The sequence below is a fragment of the Octopus sinensis genome, linkage group LG11 (genome assembly GCF_006345805.1).
Source record: "Octopus sinensis linkage group LG11, ASM634580v1, whole genome shotgun sequence".
NCBI lineage: Eukaryota > Metazoa > Mollusca > Cephalopoda > Octopoda > Octopodidae > Octopus > Octopus sinensis.
The window spans coordinates 71,347,312-71,373,147 of record NC_043007.1 but is presented as its reverse complement, the minus strand read 5'-3'; the positions used below and the strand labels follow the sequence as shown (position 1 = coordinate 71,373,147).

General features: G+C 35.6%; 1 protein-coding gene across 4 annotated transcripts in view; it reads right to left on the bottom strand.

Moving 5' to 3' along the window:
• The window catches only part of LOC115217708 (unconventional myosin-X), a 560,656-nt gene that overhangs the window by 7,712 nt on the left and 527,108 nt on the right, over positions 1-25,836 (bottom strand). For all 4 annotated transcript variants that reach the window (XM_036507677.1, XM_036507678.1, XM_029787467.2 and 1 more), the window contains 12 exons: positions 24,375-24,779; positions 23,058-23,194; positions 21,809-22,005; positions 19,736-19,855; positions 16,114-16,280; positions 15,281-15,357; positions 12,891-12,972; positions 8,367-8,448; positions 5,995-6,095; positions 3,662-3,781; positions 2,654-2,721; positions 1,301-1,469 (listed from right to left, as the gene is read on the bottom strand). In XM_036507677.1, coding sequence (XP_036363570.1) covers positions 1,301-1,469; positions 2,654-2,721; positions 3,662-3,781; positions 5,995-6,095; positions 8,367-8,448; positions 12,891-12,972; positions 15,281-15,357; positions 16,114-16,280; positions 19,736-19,855; positions 21,809-22,005; positions 23,058-23,194; positions 24,375-24,779 — 1,725 coding nt within the window. The remainder of the gene's footprint in view (positions 1-1,300; positions 1,470-2,653; positions 2,722-3,661; positions 3,782-5,994; positions 6,096-8,366; positions 8,449-12,890; positions 12,973-15,280; positions 15,358-16,113; positions 16,281-19,735; positions 19,856-21,808; positions 22,006-23,057; positions 23,195-24,374; positions 24,780-25,836) is intronic.

Below are 25,836 nucleotides of genomic sequence, written 5' to 3'. Positions count from 1 at the left end.
TTGGAGATGCTTGTCTAGGCCTTGTAAACATATAAGAATTCCAGTGAAATAAACCCACATATCAACAAGAAGGTAATGCCACTGTATTGTAATATTATGTAAGGTACAATACTTAGCAAATTATTTTGTTTAATATAGGATATTTTATCTATTGATTTGATCGGGAAGATGGGAGTACAGCCATGGTCAAGGACTGGTGAGATCATGTGGTTTGATGTTCCTGTTGATTGCTTCTAAGTTGTTGGTTACAGGAAAATCATGAACTGAGAAGATATTCCAGAGAATCAACAGTCTGGGGATGAAAGACTTGACAATGTAAGGCACGAGATGGGCACAGTATGGATGACAAGAAAGTAAAACTAGTAGTGAGTCAGGAATATCTAAGTAGAAATGATACAGAGGGAAAGGAAACAGTATATCTGTGGGCCAGAATATGGAATGTGCTGGTATGTGACATTATACCAATTAATTGAGAGATCCCTTTTTGTTTGTAGCAGCAGAATTCTGTTATAGGTTTCACTTGAATTTAGTACAGTGTTAGTGATTATTGAGAACTGAAGTAACTTCTGGTACTGAAGAGGAAGGTTAGTCTTTGATATATTTGTTTCAAGTTTTGGCACAAGGCCAGTAAGTTCAGGCGGGGGGGGGGAGTCGATTACAATGACCCCAGTACTTAACTGGTATTTATTTCATCGACCCTGAAAGGATGTAAGGTAAAGTCAACCTCAGAAGAACTTGAACTCAGAACATTAAAACAGATGAAAGGCCACTAAGCATTTTGCCTGGTATGCTAATGATTCAGCTAGTTCACTACCTTAATGTCTTTGTTGCATTAAGGATGTGTACCGACCAAGAGAGTGCATTCATGATAGTGAGGCCTTATGTTTGTAGTGACCTCAAGGATTTTAGTTGTATGCCATTGATATTTAGAGGAAGAGTACAATACCATTGTCTTGAAATTTACAGTGACTGTCTTTGAGGTGTTGATGGAGAAATGTGTGGTATAACCACATGAAAGAACGGTTTCCTTATTTTCTATTCTTAGAACCTGTGCAGGTTTGATATGTGGTGTTGACATTGAATATTAGCAATACAAAGATAGCAGTAAAAGGTAAACAACAGGTTAGTTATGAAGAGTGTCAGGAGTGATAAGGCAATATAAGTATGTCATCAATGCTATCATATCAGTGATAGTGTTGATGTTTGTATTATGTTAGTGGTATCAGTGGAATATCATTGATGTTATGTCTGTAGCAAAATGTCAGTGTGATATGTCATTATAACAATCAGAAATACTTACAGACACTTCAAAAACAGTTGAGCCAAAAAGGGGCCAAACCTTCAACAATTGTATAAAGGACATGATAGCTTGTTGAGGTGAGACATCATTTAGCATTTTATAAGCTGCTTGGATTTCTTCTACTTTTACCTGAGGCCGCATATCACGAGGTAGAATCCGCATTACAGAACTAGAGAAAAAAAGAGAATATTTTGACTGATTTAGTTCTACAGTTGGTAGTAAAAATCCGAAAACTTTCTTTGCTCAACTAACAAGACATTTAGACTAAGTAGAATTATGATTGAATGATCTGATAAACATGAACACAATTTAAGCTTAGTTAAGCCTTTAGCATTTAAACTGGCAATATACAACCCAAATATTCTACCAGTTTTATATTCAAACTGGCCTCTCACACCTACCCTACAATGTCATCCCCAAAATAAATATTCACATCATTGAAATCTTGAAGATGTGAGATAATACATGGTTTACATTTGACAGAATAATCTGAATAGTAAAGAATTTAAATAATGTAAGAAGTATGTAATAAATACAATGTTTATGACATTTTGGTGCTGGACAACTGACTTTATGGCTGTAAGTTCTGACTACTATAGCCATTGTATGGTGCTACTTAAAGAAGCACAGTTGCCTGTCTGAAAAGAAACATTGTTATTTGGCAGTTAAGTGGTTAGTCATAGCAATAAAATCAATGCAAAACATAAAAAATAAAAAACACAGTATATACTTTTATGAGCCACTAGTAGTTTCATGCAATGAAAACTACTCAGACAACATTTTATAACATGTCTGGTGCCTTCATGCAATCTTCAGGCTGTGCTCACATTGTTGATCTTATCTTCACAGAACAGTATACTGTGTGTGTGAATGTGTGTGTGTGTGTGTGTGTGTTGATAATAATAATTGCAGTGATGATGCTCAGGCATCTACCAATATCCAAAATAATTCAAAACAATATGGCATATGCAGTAAGGCAGTCTCTATATATACCAATGAAATAGCTTCTGCATAAACCAAAAAGATATGAGCCAATGAGATAGATGGCTTGTATGCAAAGCATTGTCACAGTCTCTATATTAAACAATGAGACAGTCATTGTGAGTAAATGAGGCAACCTCTGTGCATCTGCTTGATTTTCAAGAAATAGCAGGTGTATCATCCCAAGTCTTATCTACCATTTTAGTTTAAGATAAATGATGAATGAATAAAAGAAAGGACAGTTATGATACAAATTCTTTTGATGATAAGTTGATTGGGATTAAACGACAATGTTATGTGAATGAATACTTTAGGAAATGAGAGAAAGGATAAGTATTAAATTTATAAAAACACTAAAACTAAAATATTTACCTATAATCAGTCTCCCCTCTCTTGATGTCTTCATTCTCAGATTGCAGTTTTAAAGCACAAAGTCGGACCTATGGAGTAAAAAGAAATGGTGAAGGTATTATCTTTGAAAGTAGTCATGTCAAGCAAATTCTAGTTTTTTTTTGTTTTTTTTCTTTAATAAAGGTTCAAAGCTAAATTTCGCAAAAGTAGGCTTTTTCCAGTATGTTACTGATATTCTTTTATTGTGGAGGCGCAATAGCCCAGTGGTTAGGGCAGCAGACTTGCGTTAGGAGGATCATGGTTTCGATTCCCAGACCGGGCATTGCGTGTGTTTATTGAGAGAAAACACCTAAAAGCTCCACAAGGCTCTGGCAGGGGGTGGTTGCAACCCCTGTTGTACTCTTTCGCCACAACTTTCTCTCACTCTCTCTTCCTGTTTCTTGGGTAATGCTGCGATGGACTGGCATCCCATCCAGCTGGGGGGAACACATATGCCACAGAAACCAGGAAACCAGGCCCATGAGCCTGGCTAGGCTTGAAAAGGGGTGACGTTTACATTTATTGACTTCTTTTATTGGGCTACATAATGATGAAAATTCAAGTCAAAGTGCAGTGGAAATTGGGGACTGTTCAGTTCAACTGTATCTACAAACTCGGTACCATCTATTTAACTGTAATAACTGTGACTAAACAGCATTACCGATACACAACTTGGTTTCATTCTTGGCATTTGATGGGTTGGCAATAAAAGGTAGACTGGCAGCAGGAAGTCAATAGGAAGATTTGCAAGAGTCTTCAACAAAACCCTGAGGTATTTGGTTTGCGTCTTTTATGCTTTGAATTCAAATTCTGTTGGGATCACTTGTGCCTCGTCTCAACCAGAATTACGAATTTGCCAAGTACTGGTATTCTTTAATATTTCTAAAATGCAAGTAGTTAACTTTCTTTATGCATAATGCAGGGATATTTCGAAAATGGTATTAAAAAAGAAAGATCCATAAATAGTGTTGAGTACAAGACAGTACTTACTGCATCTTGTGAAGAAATAGGAATTCTTTGTTCAAATACATCTTCTACAAGTTGGTGGAAAACTAGATCACATTCCACAGCATCATTGATATTTGTATAGGGATCAATAAACAATCTTTTCTGAAAGAAAGAACAACAAAATTCATCAGCAGAAATCTATAATAATAATAATGATGATAATAACTGAATCAGTTAGTATATCTCACACATACATACACATATACATATGTGCATGCACACACTATATAAACCTCAGTGTTCTGTCTGCTTTCATTGCATTTTATCAGTCAATATAGTTATCACTCTTTGTCATCTGTCTGGCAACTTGTTTACTCTTCCTCCACTTTTAAGTGTGCATGTAATCATATATATATATATATATATATATATATATACATATATGATATGTGACAATTATTCGGTTGCTATAATAAAACTCCGAGTTTCAGATGTCAGGACAGAAATCTGCTCTGGCATCTCAGCAGTTATTAAGACAAACAAAAATGCTATGAAAATGATTGTTTAACAAAGGGAAATTACTATGTAAATGACCGTTATTAAGACAAGCAAAAGAGCTATTAGAATGACCGCTAAATATTTTTAAAATATAATCACACACAACACACAAAAACAACAAAATGAAACCAGCTGTTCATGCACGAATAAAAATTTGTGCCCTCTAAATGGAGCTTGCATGTCCGAGACCATCATTTATGAAGCCATCATACATTCTAGAAGCACTAAGGACATAGTTTCATCAAAGAAATATGTGGGTGTCATAGAGGGGAATTTTAAAGCCAGGTTCAACAATCACACTTTGAGCTTCAGACACTGGGATAAAAGAAAAACAACCAAATTATCCAGTTATATATGGTCCTTAAAAGAAAAAGATGTCAATTACAACATCCATTGGAAGATCCTAGCCAAGTGTAAGTCTTACACCAAAGGCAGTGGAAAGTGTGGTCTTTGCAATATGGAAAGATGGCTCATCTGGAGAAGCAGCTTAGATCCTGCTATATGTCTAAATTCAAGAACTGAACTTTTTAGATCATGTCCATATATGGCTAAATATTTGTTATGTTGCTGGTCCCCACAAGATCACAGATAGAACCTGCTTTTTATATTGTGTTCACGTACAAGCATTTTATTTCTATATATTTTTTATCTATTTTTTTATATATATTTTTTGCTATGATGTTGTTGGTATAACATGTTCTTTGTCTATCTCCTTAACTTCTTGGAGATTTTAGGTAAAATTATACTAATGTGTCCTTTTGTTCTAATCTAATTAAATTCTATGTCTTTGTGCAGCTGAAGATTGCTCTACATTTTAAATTGATGTAATGAAATGATTGCATTGTTCAATTAAATGGAGCTGCATGAAACGATTGTACTGCATTACCTCTGGATATCCTTGTTGCTTATTTTGATTTTAATCACGTTATTTTGAAATTATATATATATATTACATCATTAGTGCATTGGATACAATACCTTATGGTATTCACTCTAGCCCTCTGCACTCTGAGTTCAAATCAAGCTAAGTGCAATTTGTCTTTTATTTCTTCAGGTTCAATAAAGTACAAATCAATACATATATGTCTGTCTGTCTCTCTCTCTCTTTATCTATCTATCTATCTGTCTGTCTGTCTGTCTGTCTGTCTGTCTGTCTGTCTGTCTATCTATGTGGAAGAAATTGCTGTAGTTAGATCTGGTGAGAAATGGCCTTCACTAAATTCAGATGTCTGAAACATGTGGTGTGTCATAACCATAGTTGTCTTAAGGTAGGTACCAGGGGTGCTGCACTTAGAACTAGGAAGCCCAGAATTAAAATAAATTAGTTATATGTTGGTGAGAAGAAGGATAGGGAACATTTTCAGAACAGCATCTGGGCCCTAAACAATAACATTATATAGTTGTATACAAATAATAAAAATGTTGTTTTACAATATGTGAATTTTTTCTTTTCTTTCTTTTTCTGGATATAAATCCTTATTTTCATGAAACAATATTTTTTATGCCATTCATAAAACAGTGAGCAATGTGCTAGCACATATATAATTTTTTTAAAGAATTTTTAACAATACTCATCTAAAATTTCAATGTATTCTAAAGCAAAACAGTTGTGGTAAATGTAGGTCAAGGATGAATTAAAAATAGACAAATAACTTCTATGATATGACCTTTAAGTGATATGAATCTGAATATCTTAAGATATTTCTGAATACACACATAACACTACACACACTTTATTGCTACAACTGCAAGCAAAATAGAGATTTACTTGCATTTAAGATAATGCGTTAAGAAAATGCTTTTCAAAAATTACCAACCTTGAACACTAATTTGGGATCTCTGCTAGCACTAGTTTTGATAAGTCGTTCCCATTTACTGACAGTGTCTGAAAGTCGCTCCTCTGAAGACATATTTCGTTCTGGAAAGATAACAAATGTTACATAACAGTTAATAGACATCTCATTAGGTTTTGCCCATGAAATTATTTAAATTCAACACCATGATATAACAGAATACTTATTAATTATACACTCTATTGGCTGTTTAAATCTGTGGATATATATTTATAGGTAAGTGGATAGGATTGATGAGATAAAGTGTCTCAGACGATGTCACAGTAGAAATGGTAACAGGATATAAACTATTATAGTTTAATTTTATTTGATTCTACTTTACACTATATTAATTATTTGGCAAGTAGAATAGTTAACAAGCAAGCACTCAGCCAGTTGTGGCCGTAGTTTTATTAAATTTAACATTCTAAAATATCAATACTGGTCTTGTTTTATGTATTTTGTTATACTATTTTGATTGAATGTGGAGGCACATGGCTTAGTGGTTAGGGTGTCAGCATCATGATCATAAGATTGTGGTTTCGATTCCTGGACCAGGTGACGCATTGTGTTCTTGAGCAAAACACTTCATTTCACGTTGCTCCAGTCCACTCAGCTGACAAAAATGAGTAATGCTGTGATGGACTGGTGTTCCGTCCAGCTGGGGAAAACATGACATTGAAACTGGGAAACCAGGTCCATGAGCCTGGCTAGGCTTTAAAAGGGCACATTTATAGGAGGTGCAATGGCCCAGTGGATAGGGCAGTGGACTCGCAGTCAGAGGATTGCAGTTTTGATTCCTAGACCGGGCGTTGTGTATGTTTATTGAGCGAAAACACCTAAAAGCTCCATGAGGCTCTGGCAGGGGGTGGTGACGACCCGTTGTACTCTTTTGCCACAACTTTCTCTCACTCTCTCTTCCTGTTTCTTGAGTAACACTACAATGGACTGGTGTCCCGTCCAGCTGGGGAGAACACATACGCCACAAAAACCGGGCCCATGAGACTGGCTAGGCTTGAAAAGGCCAATGTTTATCATCTTTTGTTTGAATACTTCCATGCGTTAATAAGGTCTATCACAAAGCCTTCCTGTCACATGAACTGTCACAAAGTTTCCATGTCACAGGGTCTGTCACAAAGCTACTCTCTTACAAGGTCTGTCACAAAGCTTCCATATCATATGGTCTGTCACACATCTTCCAAGTCACATGGTGCCACAGAGCTCCCATTTCACATGAACTGTCACAAAGTTTCTGTGTCACATGGACTGTCACACAGCTTCCCTGTTACATGGTCTGTCAAACAGCTTTCCTGTCACAGGATCTACCACACAGCTTCCAAGTTACTGTCTGTTACAAAGATTCCATGTCAAAGGATCTGTCACACATCTTCCCTATGACATAGTGTCACAAAGTTTTCATGTCACACGGTCTGTCACTTGGTGTCACAAATCTTCCATGTAACACAGTCCTCCACAAAGCTTCCCTGTCACAAGATCTATCACACAACTTCCTTGTAACACGATCTATTGCAACTTTGTTGTCACCGGGTCTGTCAGAAAGCTTCCCTGTCACATGGCCTATCATACAGTGTTCATGTCACAGGGTCTGTCACAAAGATTCCCTGTCACACAGCTTCCATGTCACATGATCTATATAAAGTGAAAAAGGCTATAAGAACCAGTTAGCTCAATTTTTCCTACAAGAATCCAAAAACAAAAAGTCTGGGGATGTTTATGAAATATTTCTTCAACATTTCATGAGACTAGAAATAAAACAAAATAGTAATCTAAAAGAAGCTAATATAAAAAGAGATAAGATGATACTGCTGCTGTTATTGATGATGATGATGATGATGGTGATGATGATTGTAAGAAATTTACTCTAAAGAGTATACAAATTATCAATGAATAGGTGCAGGCATGGCTGTGTGGTAAGAAGGTTGCTTCTCAACCGCATGGTTCCGGGTTCAGTCCCACTGCATGGCACCTTAGGCAAGTGTCTTCTACTATATCCTTGAGCCCACCAAAGCCTTGTGGGTGCATTTCATAGACAGTAACTGAAAGAAGCCCATCATGTGTGTGTGTGTGTGTGTGTGACTTTGTGCCTGTGTTTGTCCCCCACCACCACTTGATAACCGGTGTTGGTGTGTTTGCATTCCTGTAACTTAGCAGTTTGGCAAAAGAGACAGACAGAATAAGTGTCAGGCTTAAGAAAAAGAAAAAGTACTGAGGTCGATTCATTCAACTAAAAATTCTTCAAGGTAGTGCCCCAGCATGGCCGCAGTCTCACAACTGAAACAAGTAATATATAAAAGATAAAAATCTATTAGTGTAGAGAGACACACAAGACTGCTTACCTGTTGTGCCAATATATTCATAAAGAGCAAAACATTCAGCATCAGACCGCATACCAATCTTAGCTTTAACTGTTTTAATTATCTGTAAATAAATATAAATGATAATATAATTATCTGTAAATAATCATAAATAATAATAATTAACAAAATTCTGCTTTAAGCATGCCATATCTTCTTTTATTTTGAGGAATTTTCAGAAAATTTTAGTAAATTTGTCTTCTTCATATAGCTACAAAAAAAATTTCTTTTTAAATTTAGAAAAATTTTTTAAAACTTTGTTTTTAAATTTTGAATTTTCTTTTTTAAAATCACAGCATAAAAATTGTACAGTCCAAATTTTTTGCTTCAATTCTAACAATAGACTATTAAATGTAGAATGCGTTTATGGGGAGAAGCAGAATTACGCCTAATAATTGATGTTTAAAATTTTAAAGATATTACGGAGATGTACTTTAAGACCACGACCTGTTCACTGACAAAAATCCGTGGGATTTTTGTCAATGAACAGGTTGCGGTCTTAAAGCGATGAAAATATTTTGACAAATTAAACTTAAATGTTGAAGTGAATCGAACGGCTTTTGTGTATTTATTAAATGGCTTACAAACACCTTCCACGCTGCAATTATTTTAAAGATAATTCTCTGTAAATAAAGAATTCTGAAGATTCCAGTCTTGAAATATTTATGAAGAAAGATTAAAATTAAAACCAATACAAATAATTTACAAACCTGCACCTGATAAAGACAATGACAGAGGCTATATTAGCCCACAGTACAAACACAAACAGGTAGCTGTATGCAAGGTTGTATCACAAGGTGAATACACTAGACAAGAATTATAGAGAGAAACAACATTAAGAACTAAGTACGAAAAACAAATTTTCTCTTTCAGTTTCTCTCAACCATTCCTTTGTATGAAAAAGAAACCCCAAAATACTGATTAATTTCAACTCTTAAATGACTTTAGATGGACTAGCTTAAAGATGTAAGAAAAAAAGCAAAAACTTTTAACTCTTTAGCATTTAAACTGGCCATATCTGGTTAAAATATTCTGCTTCTCACACCTACCCTACAATGTCATTTTAAAAATAAACAGTTATATCATCAAAATCTCAAAGCTACAAGATAATGCAAGATTAATTCGAAACAATGTGAATAAATAATGATTACATTTGGCAGAATAGTCTGCATACTAAATTAATCTGTGCAGGTGAAGCTGAAATGAGACCATACATGGATATTCTGGTAATAATAGAGACTTGTGATAAAACATGGATGCTCTTCTCATTCCTTTCCTTTCACTGGGAGAGAAAAAAAAAACTTTCCAACAAGGCACACGTATGGCTGTGTGGTAAAAAGCTTGTTTCCCAACCAGATGGTTCTGAGTTTAGTCCTATAGCATAGCAACTTGAACCGGCCAAAGCTTTATGAGTGGATTTGGTAGACAGAAACTGAAAGAAGACTGTCATATATATATGTTGTGCCTGTGGCACATAAAAAGCACTATTTGAGTGTGACCATAACCAGCGTTGCCTTACTGGCATGTGTAAAACAACATTTGAACGAGGTTGTTGCCAAGTGCCACTGGACTGGCTTCTGTGCAGGTGACATAAAAAACACCATTTGAGCATGGCCATCACCAGAACTGCCTGACTGGTCCTCATGCCAGTGGCATGTAAAAGCACCCATACACTCTTGGAGTGGTTGGCATTAGGAAGGGGATCCAGCTGTAGAAACTCTGCAAATCGTCCAACACATGCTAGCATGGAAAGCAGACGTTAAACAATGATGATGATGTCTGTTTTTCTGTCTGTGTTTGTACCCCAATACCACTTGACAACCAGCGTTGGTGTGTTTATGTCTCTGTAACTTAGCAATTTAGCAAAAGAGACTGATAGAATAAGTCCAGACTTAACAAAATGTAACTACTGGCGTTGATTTGTTTGACTAAAAATTCTTCAAGGTGTTACCCCAGCATGGTCACAGTCTAATGACTGAGACAAGTTAAAGAACTCAGAAGTTAGAAAAAAAATGTGATTCTCTTCCCTGAAGTACATAGCTTCTCCCTTCGCTCTCACTGCCATAATAGCATGTCCAGCAAACAACAATAAGAACAATACATATATGTTTACCATCATCATCGTTTAAACGTCCACTTTCTATTCTAGCATGGGTTGGATGATTTGACTGAGGTCTGACAAACCAGATGGCTGCACCGGACTCCAATCTGATCCGGCAGAGTTTCTACAGCTGGATGCCCTTCCTAACGCCAACCACTCCAAGAGTGTAGTGGGTGCAATATTATGGGGAAATATACATTGTTTTGTTTATTGTGCGGTAGACTTGTGATATATTTACATGTTCCAAGTTAAAAACTATAGCTTTTGGATCTTCTGTTGGTTTCAGCGATGAGTATTCCAAATGTTTGATCAACAGAGCTATCAATGCATTCCAATAGCATGGAGGTGGCGGCATATTCCACAAACATATATACTCACAGTGCAATCCTCGGGCAGAATTAATGTAACAAGGCTGGCTCTTTGAATTTTAACCAGAATCAAACTAATAAGTTTCTATTTAGTTTCTTCAATCTCAGTTATTCAATTCACTCACAAGACTTACAACCACTCAAAATCATGCTAAAAGATGATATACCCAATAGTGTGATTGAACTAGTGACTTCATAATCGCATAGCAATCTTTTTCACCAATTGTCTCTGTCTGTACAATTATAACAATGATTTAGATATTATTAAGAGAATATGTGTTTTATGATAAGTAATAAGCAATTAGTAAAACTTTAACATGTATTTCATATGTAGTTCTTTGACATTTTTGCTGCAGTGTAATACTATATTAATTGCTTGTGTTTTTTTTCCATAATTATACACCCCATCTCAGATCAATGGGTAATTAGGTCATTGTGATTAGCCTTTTTAACTTCACAGAAATGCCTCTCCAAAATATAATGCAATTAAGATTTGAGTTTGGAATTGCAAATTAACAAAACCCTTTATAAACAAACATAAAATTCGTCAATTAAAGCCACAGTCTAACCCATTCAGAACTAACTGCACCAATTAAATACCTTGACAATGGGTCTCAACACTGCACTTACAACAAGTACAGAATGAAATTTCTTTTTTAAATCTAAAACTAATCATCATAGATAAAAAAAATCCATTGTAAGCATATATTTTAAGTTGTTTGGTATAATAAAGATAAATATTTGGTTATAAAATTGGTAGATAATAACGATGACAAGACAGACCTTGAAGAAAGCATGTCATTAACAAGGTGCAAATGGTGATGAAAGGACTTTAGCAAACAAACAGTCAACTGATTGTTTAACCAGCACATTAACCCTAGTGATACCAACCCAGTTGAGACTGCCTCTGGCTCTGTAGTATAAACATCTAGTTTTCAAAAGTTTTGAATTAGAATCTTCCACCAAACCTTAGTCGCAATTTATGTTCCTAACACTAGCTTAAGGATAATTAAGTTATTTTACTAAATTCTTTGTTATATCTAAAACTAATTGAAAGAAAGATGGGCATCTCAACAGAAATATGGTAAAAAATGGGTTAAACAAACAATCAATTAGTTGGTTAGATATTTAACCAATTGACTGACAATAAAAGAAGTGACATTGAACCAGTGTGTGTGTGTCTATTATCATTGGTGTAATGACCTCCTAAAATCCAACAATATTTATAAATTTTGTTTCCTGTCTTTCAGATCTCAAATACCTGAAAGGTATTGGCAATGTGGTGTTAAGCAAGTCAACTCCCTCTCACAGTAAATACTAACTCCTTATGTTTTTAAAGCAGGGATTGTTGTATTTATATCCTAAATCTTGGAGTTAACAAGAAAAACAAGATGGTTTTGATTACAAAAAAGAAAACAGAAAAGAAAATAATTAGGCACAGGAGTGGCTGTGTGGTAAGTAGCTTGCTTACCAACCGCATGGTTCTGGGTTCAGTCCCACTGTGTGACAGCCTCGGGCCAACCAAAGCCTTGTGAGTGGATTTGGTAGACAGAAACTGAAAGAAGCCCATCGTATATATGTATATATATATGTATTTGTGTGTATATGTTTGTGTGTCTGTGTTTATACCCCACCAACATCATTTGACAACCGATGATGGTGTGTTTACGTCCACGTAACTTAGTAGTTCAGCAAAAGAGACCGATAGAATAAGTACTAGGCTTCCAAAGAATAAGTCCTGGGGTCGATTTGCTTGACTAAAGGCGGTGCTCCAGCATGGCCACAGTCAAATGAGGGAAACAAGTTAATGAGTAAAAGAGTAATCAAGTAACTCAGTTGATTCACACCCTCAAGCCAGTTGAAACAAGAACTACATGACAACAGAAAATATAAAACTATATTTAGGTGAGAGAAGAGAATTAAGCCATTATCATTTTTCATTTTCCTTTGTTTGTTTCTATGACTTAGCAAATGACAATCTGATATGCCAAAACAGCTGAAATAGTATCATTTATCCCAACTCCAACAAATACTCACTTCTCCACAGGTGGCGGCTGAATCAAATTCTACCATTCTCTGTTCTCCATTAAGGAAGTAGATACGTTCAGTAATTGGTTTCCTGAAATTAGAAAAGGAAAGAAAGAAATATTATTTTTTTTTGTAAATACAAAGGCATTTTAAATATATTAAGTTGATTTTAATTTTCTGTCTTTTAGGTATAGACACAGGTGTGTGGTTAGGGAGCTTGCTTCACAACCATGTGGTTACAGGTTCAGTTGCATTTCAAGGCACCTTGAACAAGTGCTTTGTACTATAGCCCGAAGCCGACCAATACCATGTGACTGAATTTTGCAGATGGAATTCCCCTCGCTCTCTCTCTCTATTTTTCTTTCTCTTTGTATACACACACACACACATATGAAACTCTCTTTCTATGTGTGTGTGTGTGTGTGTGTGCCATTATGTTGACATTGCATGATTACAGTAAGCAAGTGTCGTTCATTTCCAGTTTCTTTGGAAATCATGTCTAGCCCATGTCTAGCTATAAAGAAATATTTCCTTGCTAGGAACAGGTGAGAGTTGATGACAGGAAGGGCATCCAGCCATAGAAAATCTGCCTCAATGTATATAATAATAATAATAATAATAATAATAATATAATAATAATAATAATAATAATAATAATCCTTTCTACTAAAGGCACAAGGCCTGAAATTTGTGGGGAGGGCACTAGTCGAATACATCTGGTACTTAATTTATCGAGCCCAGAAGGATGAAAGGTAAAGTCGACCTCGGCAGAATTTGAACTCAACGTCAAGAGGAATGAAATGCCGCTGAGCATTTTTCTTGGTGTGCTAATGGTTCTGCCTGCTCATCACCTTAATAATAATAATAATAATAATAATAATAATAATAATAATAAATAACTTGAGGATGGAAGTCGTGACATACATTTCTGCACCCCACATTGGCATTAAGCTGCCATGTTCATATTCATATGGCATTATGCATGATTACTCTTAATAATTACTATATATTTGAGTATTATTCATCAACAGCTGTAAGTGGACACTTTATTGAGTGAAGTCAGATATAAAAAAACTGCTAGATTTTACAAAATTTAAACATGCATACACACACATAAAATTTAAATAATGAGAGTGATAAATTGAATATTAATTTAATTAACATCAATTTAAAACCAGTGGCCTAACATATAGAAAAATCTGAAAATTCAGAAAAATTGTATTACATGCATATAAGAAGGGATGACCACTAAGTGGACATCTAATATGCTAGAAATAGATCACCTATGATCTAACCACAAAGCACACATATATATATATATGTGGCAAGAATGGATGAAGATAGGTGTGTGAGAAAGTGCCAATCCCTAGCAGTTGAGGGAACCCGTGGAAGAGGTAGACCCAGGAAAACCTGGGACGAGGTGGTGAAGCACGACCTTCGAACTTTAGGCCTCACTGAGGAAATGACCAGCGACCGAGACCTTTGGAAATATGCTGTACGTGAGAAGACCAGACAGGACAAGTCAGCCCAGCCCACTTATGAATGCCTTTCCTCCCTTGGACACTAAGACCTGTTGAGGCAAGCGAAGTCGATATAGAACCTCGTCCGACAACAGGCACCCATGCCAACCCCCTTTGCTTGCGAAGACATGTTGGGGCAAGCGAAAGCGAAATCGAAATCGAATTGAACCAGCCAGGATCCCTGGTCTGGTGGTACGTAAAAAGCACTATCCGACTCGTGGCCAATGCCAGCGCCGCCTTGACTGGCTTCCGTGCCGGTGGCTCGTAAAATACACCAATCCGACTGTGGCCGTTGCCAGCCTCGCCTGGCACCTGTGCAGGTGGCACGTAAAAAGCATCCACTACACTCACAGAGTGGTTGGCGTTAGGAAGGGCATCCAGCTGTAGAAACATTGCCAGATAAGACAGTTCGCCACCTTTCTTTCCTTTAATGACTATTGCAAGATTCCTCAAAAACCTCCACAAAGACTTGCCTGTGTAATGTAGGATAGCCTTAGCTCACAACCTACACAATTCACCCTTTCACCTCCACCTGACCCCTACTTTTCTCTATAATTACTGACACTCTCCCCTTCCATTTTCCCTGTTCCTACCACACCTCCATTAGTTACCCTATTTCTTTTTACTCATTCCCCCACCACCACCACCACCACCACCACAAAACTATATCTGTTCCTTTCATTTTACTTACTCTCCTCTATGACCCTACCTAGAGCCATTCCAACTTCTCTCGGTTGTAAAGATCATATGTATATCCCTAGCCTTGCAAGTTATGCAGTGATCTTCACTTGTGCTGGTGCCATGATAACAGCACCTACTGTGACCATCTTGACATTGTATCAGAAATTAAGAATCAATTAATGAAGACAGCTCACTAACCTTTGTGCAATGCAGTAGATTTCTTTGCAGGAGGGTGGCAATTTCCGAACCTTCTTCTCAAGAGTCCTTGTAAGAGACTGGAAAAGTACAACAGAAAGGTTTGGTTACAGTCAATGGTTTACAGTTCAAGGGAGATAAGCATGTGAAGGAAATTCTGATTGGTTTTTTAGTCATTAAATAGTGTTGATCAGTTGATGAAATGTAAACAAAACAGCGGTTCCCTTTTAGGCGACATGTGTATGGAAAAACATGGTATAGAAATGGATTTGTTATTTTATTTATTTTAACTTCTAAGGATATAGTAAGTAAAAAAAAAAAAACATTTTTAAAACATCACATTAACATGACCAATATTTCTAAAGATACCTGTTGCTGCAAAAGCTAGCCTGTACACAAATGGTTTCGTAACTTAGCAGTTGTCTTATACTACAGATATGAGATAAATTCATGAAATTTTTTACAAATTTTGACCTTGTCTTATCTAAAGGTCATCTTATACATGGAAACATATGGTATATGTACGCATGTATAAGAGAGATAGGGAAGATAGTGGAGAGAGGATGGTGTGAAGGGGAGGTAGAGGAAATAGTTGGTGGGTGTAGGAGATACTGCGAGAAAAAGAAAGACTGAGAGACATGTTAGGGCAGATAGTGACATAAAGGTAAGAAGATGTGTTGGGTGACAACAGAGGTGGTAACTAAAGAGAGAATGTGATGGTTGACAGTACAATGGCACGAGTACAAGAAATGAAATGGTGGTGTTGGTCATGGTGGGAGCAGTGGCTGTGAGTGATGGAGCAGTGAGCTGGGCTTGAATAAAGAGAGGATACTTACTTTGTATGCAAATCGAGCAAACTTGCCCTCATCCGTGGATGTATCCATGCAACATTTACGCAAATGTACCTGTAGATATTTCTGAATCACGATGTTGTTAGGACACAGCGTACTCGTCAATATCGACAAGATTTGCCAGTTGCGACGATTTACGTTGCTATTAGGTTCTGTAGAAAAATAGGGTTTTGTATTACATATTTGTAAATTAATGTATATCTCCCCCTCTCTCTACACACACATGTAGATATATATATATACACACACAGACATACCTACATATATATATATGTATATAGTTAATCCAAACATGAAAACACAAAGAGAAAACACAACAACACGAGGACATGGAACAAATATAGTATTATTGGACGCTCAGGAAGGAAGAGAAGAAGGAGGGTTTTACGTTTCAAGCGGAGCTCTTTGTCAGAAACATAGGAAAAGGAAAGATCCAGAGAAGGGAAGACAACGGTACACACACACATATATGCGTACATATCCATACACACACACACATATATATAGATTTGTAATTGAAACAAGTACATACTAGAAAAGAGAAATGAATAATGAAACTAAAGTGCTGTCAACTATTGGAAACTGAAACCTCATGGACCAGTGCTGAGCTCCCCATTTTCCCCACATTTCTCATTTAATCAACCAGAAGATACTGAATTACAAAGTAATGATGTCTACAGACATCTAACATGTCAGAGCTGCTATTCAATCAGTTACTCTTTGGAAAAAATATGAATATAACTTTTCCAAGAGAGATTAACAGAACAGATTGGAATGAGCTGTATTATGTGCATAGAAATATAAAAAGAAACCATGAAATATTTTCTTCTATGTCATCTTGCTCTTCATATTTTGAAAACAACAGTTATGCTGTCAGCCAATAGATTTTTGTTAATCAATTCCAACCAATCAACATTAAATATAATATTCACACATTTATACTGCATGCTCTTTATTTACCAATTTCCATGTTATATTTGTAGTGGCACAAGCAGCCAGCACCATATTGGATGAGATCTCGCAGCAGCCATTGCTATCTCTGAGACTGGAGCGAGACCTCACCTGCATCCATCTGCCATGCGCGAGATCACAACCAGGCTCGCAATGAGGAAAACTATATAAAGGGAAAACCCTCTTCAAATTTCTCTTCTTCAGCGCCACTACACAGCAGCACTGGCTGAACAACACCGCTGGTAGAGGTCTTCTGCCTGTCTATCTCCAAAGGCAATAATGCCCACACTATCAGAGCTTAAGATGGTAGCTGAGAGCAGGACACTTCACCTTGCTTGTAAATAAACCAGTTGTAAAAAGCAGTTGTACTTGAAGTCTTTTCTCTTCGCCTGCCGGAAGCCTGAACTACACAAGGAACAAGAAAGCTTTGGAAGGAAATTATATTCTTCCGATATCATAAACTTTGCCTTCTATTATTAAATATTCTTCATAAACACCTGAGGAGTGGCAACTAGAAACTCAGAGAATCGATTTGTGAAGTTTCTGTCTTCAATAAACTCTATTTGAGTGTGTCTCTTTAAGCTTCTAGTGTTTAACATTTTAGCATTTAAACCAGCCATATCCAGTCCAAATATGCTTCCTGTATTATGTTCTAACCAGCAAGATTCAACCTATTACACCTACTCTTCAATGCCATTATAAGACACACAATCACATCATTGAACTTTTGAAGCTATGAGATAATGCATGGTTAATTAAAAATTTGATTGAAAAAGTATTACATTTGGCAGAATAATGTGAATGCTTAAGGATTAAACTGGCCATATCCAGCCAAAATATTCTTCTTGTTCTATGGTCAAAGTGGCCAGATCTAGCTTCTCACACCTACCCTGCAATGTTAGTCTAAAAAATATACAGTCACGCAATCAAAATCTCAAAGCAACAAGATACTGTTGACTAAATTCAAAACAATGTTGATAAATAAGTGTTGCATCTGACAGAATAATCTAAATGCTAAAAAGTTAAACTAGCTATAGCCAGCCAAAATAACCAGATCTGACCTATCTCACCTATCCTACAATGTCCTTCTAAAAATAAAGAAACACATTATTGAGATCTCAAAGCTACAAGTTAATGCATGATCAATTCAAAACAATGTGAATAAATAAGTATTACATTTAACAGAATAATCTGAGTGCTAAAGGGTTAAGATTTACATTATAGAAATATTTGAACTCAGTATTGTGCGTCTACAAAATATTTCTCAGTTATACAGTAATTGTACCATTCTATATAGAAATAATTTGTGTGTTTGAAAGTGTGTATGTGACATTCAAGCATAATTACAACAATTCAAATGTCAAGAAAGGAAAGCATATAGTAATTATTAAAATAAAGAACAAAATATATTATCTCATTCAATCTGTTCTCCACAACTTGGCCAAGTTCTCGTTACGAGGAACAAAACAATTAAGATGAATTAGTCGTAATTTTTTACAGCATTCATATCAATCTATTAATATAATTAGTAGTCTGTCTACCTCGCTTCGTTTTCTAAAGGGAGATAACTCTCACCTTATTCAATTTACAATATTCCACCATGTGTGCTACACATTATATGACAGTTCATGTTGTAAACCTACTCTGTTGTTAGTGTTGTCATATAATGTTACAGCTGCAGGCAGGTGGTTTAGTGGTTAGATATTCAGATAACGATTGCAAGGTCGTGAGTTTGATTCCTGGAGGCAGGGTATGTTCTTGGGAAACACACTTTATTTGACATTGCTCCAATCCACTCAGCTGGCAAAAATGAATTGTACCCGTGTTCCCAAAATCTTAGTTTCATCCAAATGGGAGAACTGCTCATCACAAGTCATCCTGGGTCTCCTCCTTTGCAACCTCCATCCACATTAAGTAATCAGGACTTTCTCATACAGCCACTCTTATCAGTAACTCACATGCCTATACCAGTGCAATCTTTTTTCTTGCACACTTCATGTAATTCCTCTTATGCTCAGTTTTTCTCCCAACATATTTGTGCTTTGTTATTTAAGCACACTTACGTTGCACATCCAATGATGCATGCTCACTTCTTTTCTTTTCTTTCTAGTCTTCTCAAATCTTCTACATTCAAGACTCATATCTCATTTGAACTCAGAACGTAGCAGCAGATGAAATACCGCCAAGAATTTTGCCCGGCGTGCTAACATTTCTGCCAGCTCACCGCCTTAAAGTATATTTGTAACATTGCCTATCATCTAATAAATAACACTCTAGTCTGAAGATATAAAAATGACTGGAAGAAATTACCCAGTACACTTCCTGCATGATCAACAAACAGTTATGTAGCTGCTAACATATTTATTGTAGCAAGCCAAAAATGACTTTTAATGAATTAAAATCACACATATAGTGAAGAGGCAAAATCATTAGGTTAATGATTAATTCTAGTAAAAAAAAAGGTAGGGCAGACAACTTCATAATTTAAATTAAATTTAAAATTAAATGTGAGCAAGATGTAGAGAGTTAAACTGATCTTTGGTAAGTATGGTGACAACTCTGAGCAAGTTTTGGTCTTATTCGACATCCACAACAAAGCCCAAAATATCTGAGAGATTTATATGTTAGTAAGATGAGAGATGTAATATTTCCTTACCTGGATGGTCTGTTGTCTGCTTAATTGCTTGAAGATATAATTCATCACACAAAAACACACATTCCATACACCTCTGTATGAATGTTTGAATTAATTCTATCATTTCATTTATATCGCAAACTGAAATAGAAATACAACATCACTTTTATTCAAGCAGAAAAAAACATAATGCATCAGACTTTGTTGAATACAGCAAGGATATAACTCTCATGATAATTGTCACAATTAGTAAAGGTGAGTGAAATAATTAAATATATATCTGAAGACAGTCATATGTCCAGGGGTATATGACAGTGTTACTTGAATTTTATCATCATATATTCTACATTGTCTTAGTAGTATTTCTGGAGGCACAATGGCCCAGTGGTTAGGGCAGCGGATCGTGGTTTTGATTCCCAGACCGGGCATTGTGTGTGTTTATTGAGCGAAAACACCTAAAAGCTCCACGAGGCTCTGACAGGGTGTGGTAGTGACACCTGTTGTACTCTTTCGCCACAACTTTTTCTCACTCTCTCTTTCTGTTTCTTGAGTAACGCTGCGATGGACTGGTGTCCCGTCCAGCTGGGTGGAACACATACGCTACAGAAACAGGGAAACCGGGCCCGTGAGCCTGGCTAGGCTTGAAAAGGGTGACGTTAGTAGTATTTCTACATCACCATAGAATGTCTTCAACAAATTAATCTGTGTGAGAATTGCATGACATGTTATGTCAGTTGTTTCACATATTTTAAGCAAATTTTAATCAAATTTAATGAATTCCATGAAAGTATTAAAACTTGCAGCTGTGTGGTAAGAGGCTTGCTTCCCAACCACGTGTTTCTGGGTTTAGTCCCACTGTGTGACAATATTGGCAAGTGTCTTCTACTATAGCCTCAGACCAACCAAAACCTTGTGAGTGGATTTGGTAGATGGAAACTAAGAGAAGCCTGTTGCATGTGTGTGTGTGTATGTATGATTGTGTCTACATTTGTCCCCAGCACTGCTTGACAATCAGAATACCAGGCTTAAAAAAAAATAAGTACTTGAGTTGATTCATTCAACTAAAAGTTCTCTAGTGTGGTGCCCCAGCATGGCCACAGGCTACTGACTGAAACAAGTAAGTGATAAAAGATAAAAGATCTTTAACATGTCTCTGTAATTCTTGTTATATTTGTGTTGCTATTATAATTGGTTCTAGCTTGAATGATTTCAATAAATGGAAGAATTTCAACAGAATTCTCAAAGTGTTTCTTTACAGCCGGAGCTAAAATGAACGATCACTTGTACTACAAAAACAAAACTCTTCACTGTCACCACCATCACCATCCCTTCTGCCCACCCCCTCCTTTTATCACCTGGTGTCAGTCACAATGAAGAATGCACCACATTGCAGCATAGTTCTTTCATAATGGCTTTCACTGCCAATATAGATCTGGAGCCAGTGCAATTTTCGGATATACTATTTGTGTTGAGGCATCCACTTTCATTAACCCTAAAAGAACAAGCAGCACATGGAGTATTTGCTTGAGATTCCCAGCATTAGTTTCTTAATTAAAGAAGCCTTGGAGACATAGGTATCACTCAATGAAATTAACCCCAGAATTTGACAAGAATTTTATTATATTGAGGTAATCTTGACTCCGGCAGGATTTACAATCAAGACATAGCATGCTGGAATTAAATACCAATTATACAATGTTCAGCCATACTTTCTACTAAATAACTATAATTTATTATCACTCAAAACAAGTGCATGTTGGGGTACTTTCATCTACCCTAAAAGAACAGGTAGCACTTGGAATATTTACTTTAGATTCCTAGCATTAGTTACTTGATTAAAGAAGCCTGAGACATAGTTATCACTTGATTGAAATAAATATTCAATACAGAAATTAACTTCTAGCTGGATGATATTCAACTACCTTTTTATAGATTATTAAAAAAAAAATCAGCAATTGCTTCACATTAAAGACCAAACAAAAGATAATTTTTTTTCCTTTTAAATATAATTTAAAAAACCAAATTTGATATTTAATGTGAATAATCTATAATTTAAGCATCATTTCTTGGAGAGAAGAAAACAATTAGTCTTACTTGAATCTTCAACTCCTGCAAAAGCAAGCACACTGGAAGTTAGTTTGAGTGCCATTTCTTCTAAAAGTTGCTCCTTAAATATCATCATTGCTTGTTTGGGGGGGACTTTACTGTAGGCCCAATAGCCTGCATTAAACTGCTCATGTCCACTAGCCTCAGCATATTGCCGCAAATACTCCATTTTAGTTTTAGTCAACCTACAGGGAGAAAACATATAAGATATAACATTATTTAATTTTTAAATGTATGCGTTATGTATGTATGTATCTATGTCTATATATATATATATATATTCATATATGCACACATACACACACACACATATGTATATGTGTATGTGATACATATATAACAGGTAGACAACACAAAAATATGACATTTAACACATTTTTGGAGATAAAATAATCCTCATATTTCCTTGTATTTCACTAAAACATTATATTCATATTAAATTTTCTTTAACAGTCATAAACAAGGCAATTATTGAAATTAATTTACTGATTATTAATATAAGGGTGAAATAGACTTTGATTCTAAATTAACAATGCTTAACAAATAAAAATAATAAAAGAATCAGCAAAATAATTTCCATCATTTGACTTTGGAGATATATGAATTTTTGGTAATATCAGCCAAATATTATAAAGTCTTATAAAGTCAACATGGCCAAGCCAGAATATTTGATGAGAGAGATTGAGCTTGGTGTAAGTTACCAAGATATAATTTCATCTTAGTAGATATTTCATTGATTCAACAGCTTTGGCTGAGGAGGTTCAAATGCTGGACTTCTCTTTCATGTCTATCATATTAAAAACTGTTATCACTCCTATTTCAGCTGTAAGAAAAACACTCCAGCATCTTTGAAAAGGTTGCAAGATGCAACGAAAATTTTTGGAAAATAAAAAAAAGAATTAAGTGGAAATTTTACCGGTGAGTGTGTTACATTATAAGGCACAAAAAGAAAATGACTCTCCCCAGACACAACAGAATCTTTAAAAGAAAAAAAATATATATTTGGGCCAAACGATGAAAATCATTGAAAGACTTGGCATTGTCTTTTAACAAGACTTTCTGTAAAATATCTTTTAGCAGGTCTGAAATATTCAGTTGTTTTATTTGTTAGTTGCAGCAGTTTTAGATCAATTCTTACATATTCCAGAACCAAACTCTGTTTAGATTATACAACTGTTATTGTTTCTGAGATGAGTTTGCTACATTAATGGAAATGAAATATTTGTCTACCACTTACTTGCGCAGTGTTGAACGGAAAAAGTTAGCTCCACCTTCTGGTGAGGGTCGCTGGAGAATGTTACTTTCAACAAGTTTTCTTCGAGTTCTGACAACCTCCTCATATAATTTTAATTTCTCTTCGTCTGACATACGCATCTATTAGAGGAAGTAAATGAGAATAAAGTGTTAAAATATAAGTACATATGTTTTGAGGCGAGGTATTTAATATCATTTGAAGCGAATATGGTACACACAATAACTGAAGAGATAACCATTTAAACCAGTGGTTCTCAACTGAAGTCCACATGATCCTTGGGGGTTCATATAAAATTTTGTTGTTAAAATTTATGTGCATAAAATTGGTTATGCTTTTAAAATACTCAAAATACTTTTACACTGTTTTTAATACAATTCCTTATGATATCTAAGTATAAAAATATAATATGATTTTTTAAACAGCAAATGGCTATGAGGGTCTACCAGAGTAAAGTAGGAATTAAAGGGGTCCATAGATAAAAATGGTTGAAAACCTTTGATTTAAACCATTTTTCTTATATTCCTGTGTAAAAGCATCTGGTAGGAAGGTTTCACTGGCAATGCTCTTCCATTGGTAGCCTCTGACATGTCAAAAAGGGATCTTGAGAAAGCAATCCAGACAAAGAAAAGCATACCAAGATTTGCACTTAAATCCTAATGATTTTCGCAACAGATAAAGTTACCAAAGTGTCAAATGTCAATATTTTTACAAGTACCAGTTAAACATTGGGATTTATGCAATTGACTTACTCACTCCTCCAAAACTGCTGGCCTTATGCCAAACTTTGAAACCAATATTTTTACAAGTGAAGCTTTAAGTCTTTAGCTATTTTTTAAATGTTATCTTTTTGCTTCCAAAGCAATTAAGTTGTCTTTTCAAATTTTCCAGAGACTGAAAATAGAATTCACTCCCTGCCTTGCTTCAAACTTGAATATTTAATTGAGACAATGGTTGCAGAAGTTAATGACCGAAGACAATGTAAAAGAAGAAAAGGAAGAACTGATCATAATTATTGAGAGTATTGCGAGTAAAGGAACAAAGTTAATAGCAAAGGTATTGGTTTATGTGGAGAGCAAGGTTCTGATAGCAAAAAGGAGAAAATATTGGTTAAATCTGATGGGAATGTATTTAGTAAGGACATATAGCAAATCAGGAAACATGGTGAAGAGGAGATGGTGGGAGGCTTTTATTTGTATATTATATGAAAACACATTTTGCTTTCCTAATTGCTTGATTGCAGTATCAGTTGTTATTAATAGGGAGGACATGCAGATTAGTTTGAAGAAAAATGTTGCGTACCTTTTTCCAGTTGTCGTACTCTGGCCGCAGCCAAGTCGCATGTGCCGGAGAATAACTTTCAATAAGATGGCCAATATCTTCTTTGTAAAGAGTTTCAAACATGAAACAGCGTTGTGTACATCCTATACCTGTTTCATTAAACAGCTCCAATGTGATGTAGTTATCATTTGGATCTAATGTAATAGTCTCGATGTCAGAATACTTAAAGTCATGAATAATAGATTTATCCCGAGAACGAATAAATTTGATTCCATCCATGTTGACAGCAAGTAAGGAGTCACTGGTGTGTGACCATAATCCTTTATGCACTATTGAGAACAATGTACAGCCATAAAGAGGAAACTGTTTTACACACGTCAAATACCAGACGTTTGCTTCAATTTCTGACTTTCCCAAACCATAATGCTAGAAAAAAGGGGAAAAAATGACAACTGAAAAATAGCAAACTCAATGAATACAAGTAAACTACCTAACAGAATAAATTTCTAGTTTTTGTGGATAATTTAAGGTCTTGAATGGACCATGAATTTAGTGTAACAAGAGCAGTTTAGTTATTATAAAAAGCTGACAAATAGTTACTTATTTTCCCACATCAGGATTGAAGAAAGCAGACTGAATAGTACATGAGAGAAGTTTCTGTTAGTCTGATACAAATGTCAAATCTTATGTCAAATAAATACTTATCTTCACAAGTATTGGGATTAAATGTTACAAGTCTTAATTCTTCAGACAACTTAAATGTGAATATCATGTCTAGGAAGTTAATGTCTAGGAAGTCCATTATAATACAATAAACTCTGTATGATGGAGAACTGATATAGTATTTATCTAAATGCAAACTTCAGTTCTGTTGTCGTATCATATTGGGTTGGCAACTAAGTTCCTGTCATTTTTATAAATTTTGGAATGTATTGCATTTTTAAATTTTGGAATCTATTTTTTTTTTCTAGTTAATTTTAGTTAATTTTTGTTTATTTTCAGATCGTTAAAATGGAATGTAAAGTTAAGAAAAATGAGCATTTTCAACACCTCCTTCTTTTTGCTTTTAATCAAAGTTCTAAGGCTGCAAAAGCTGCACATGACATTTGTGCTGTGTATGGAGAGGGTGCCATAGCTGAAAGAACCACTCATGATGAATATGCCATGTTCAAAAATGGAAATTTTTACCTCAAGGACACACCTCATTCTGGCTGTCCAGTTGAGTTCAATGAAGAGCAATTAAATCAACTTTTGCACAAAAATTCTCATCAAACGACAAGGGAACTGGCAGAGAAAATGGAATGCTCCCACACTGCTATAGAGAAGCATCTTCACTCGATAGGAAAGGTTCAGAAGTACAGAGCATGGGTTCCACATGCTTTAAGTGACAACAACAAAAATCAACAAGCCACAATCTCTGCTGGTTTGCTTGCTTGTCACCGCTCAACTCATGGACACAAGCAACGATTTCTTTACCGAATTG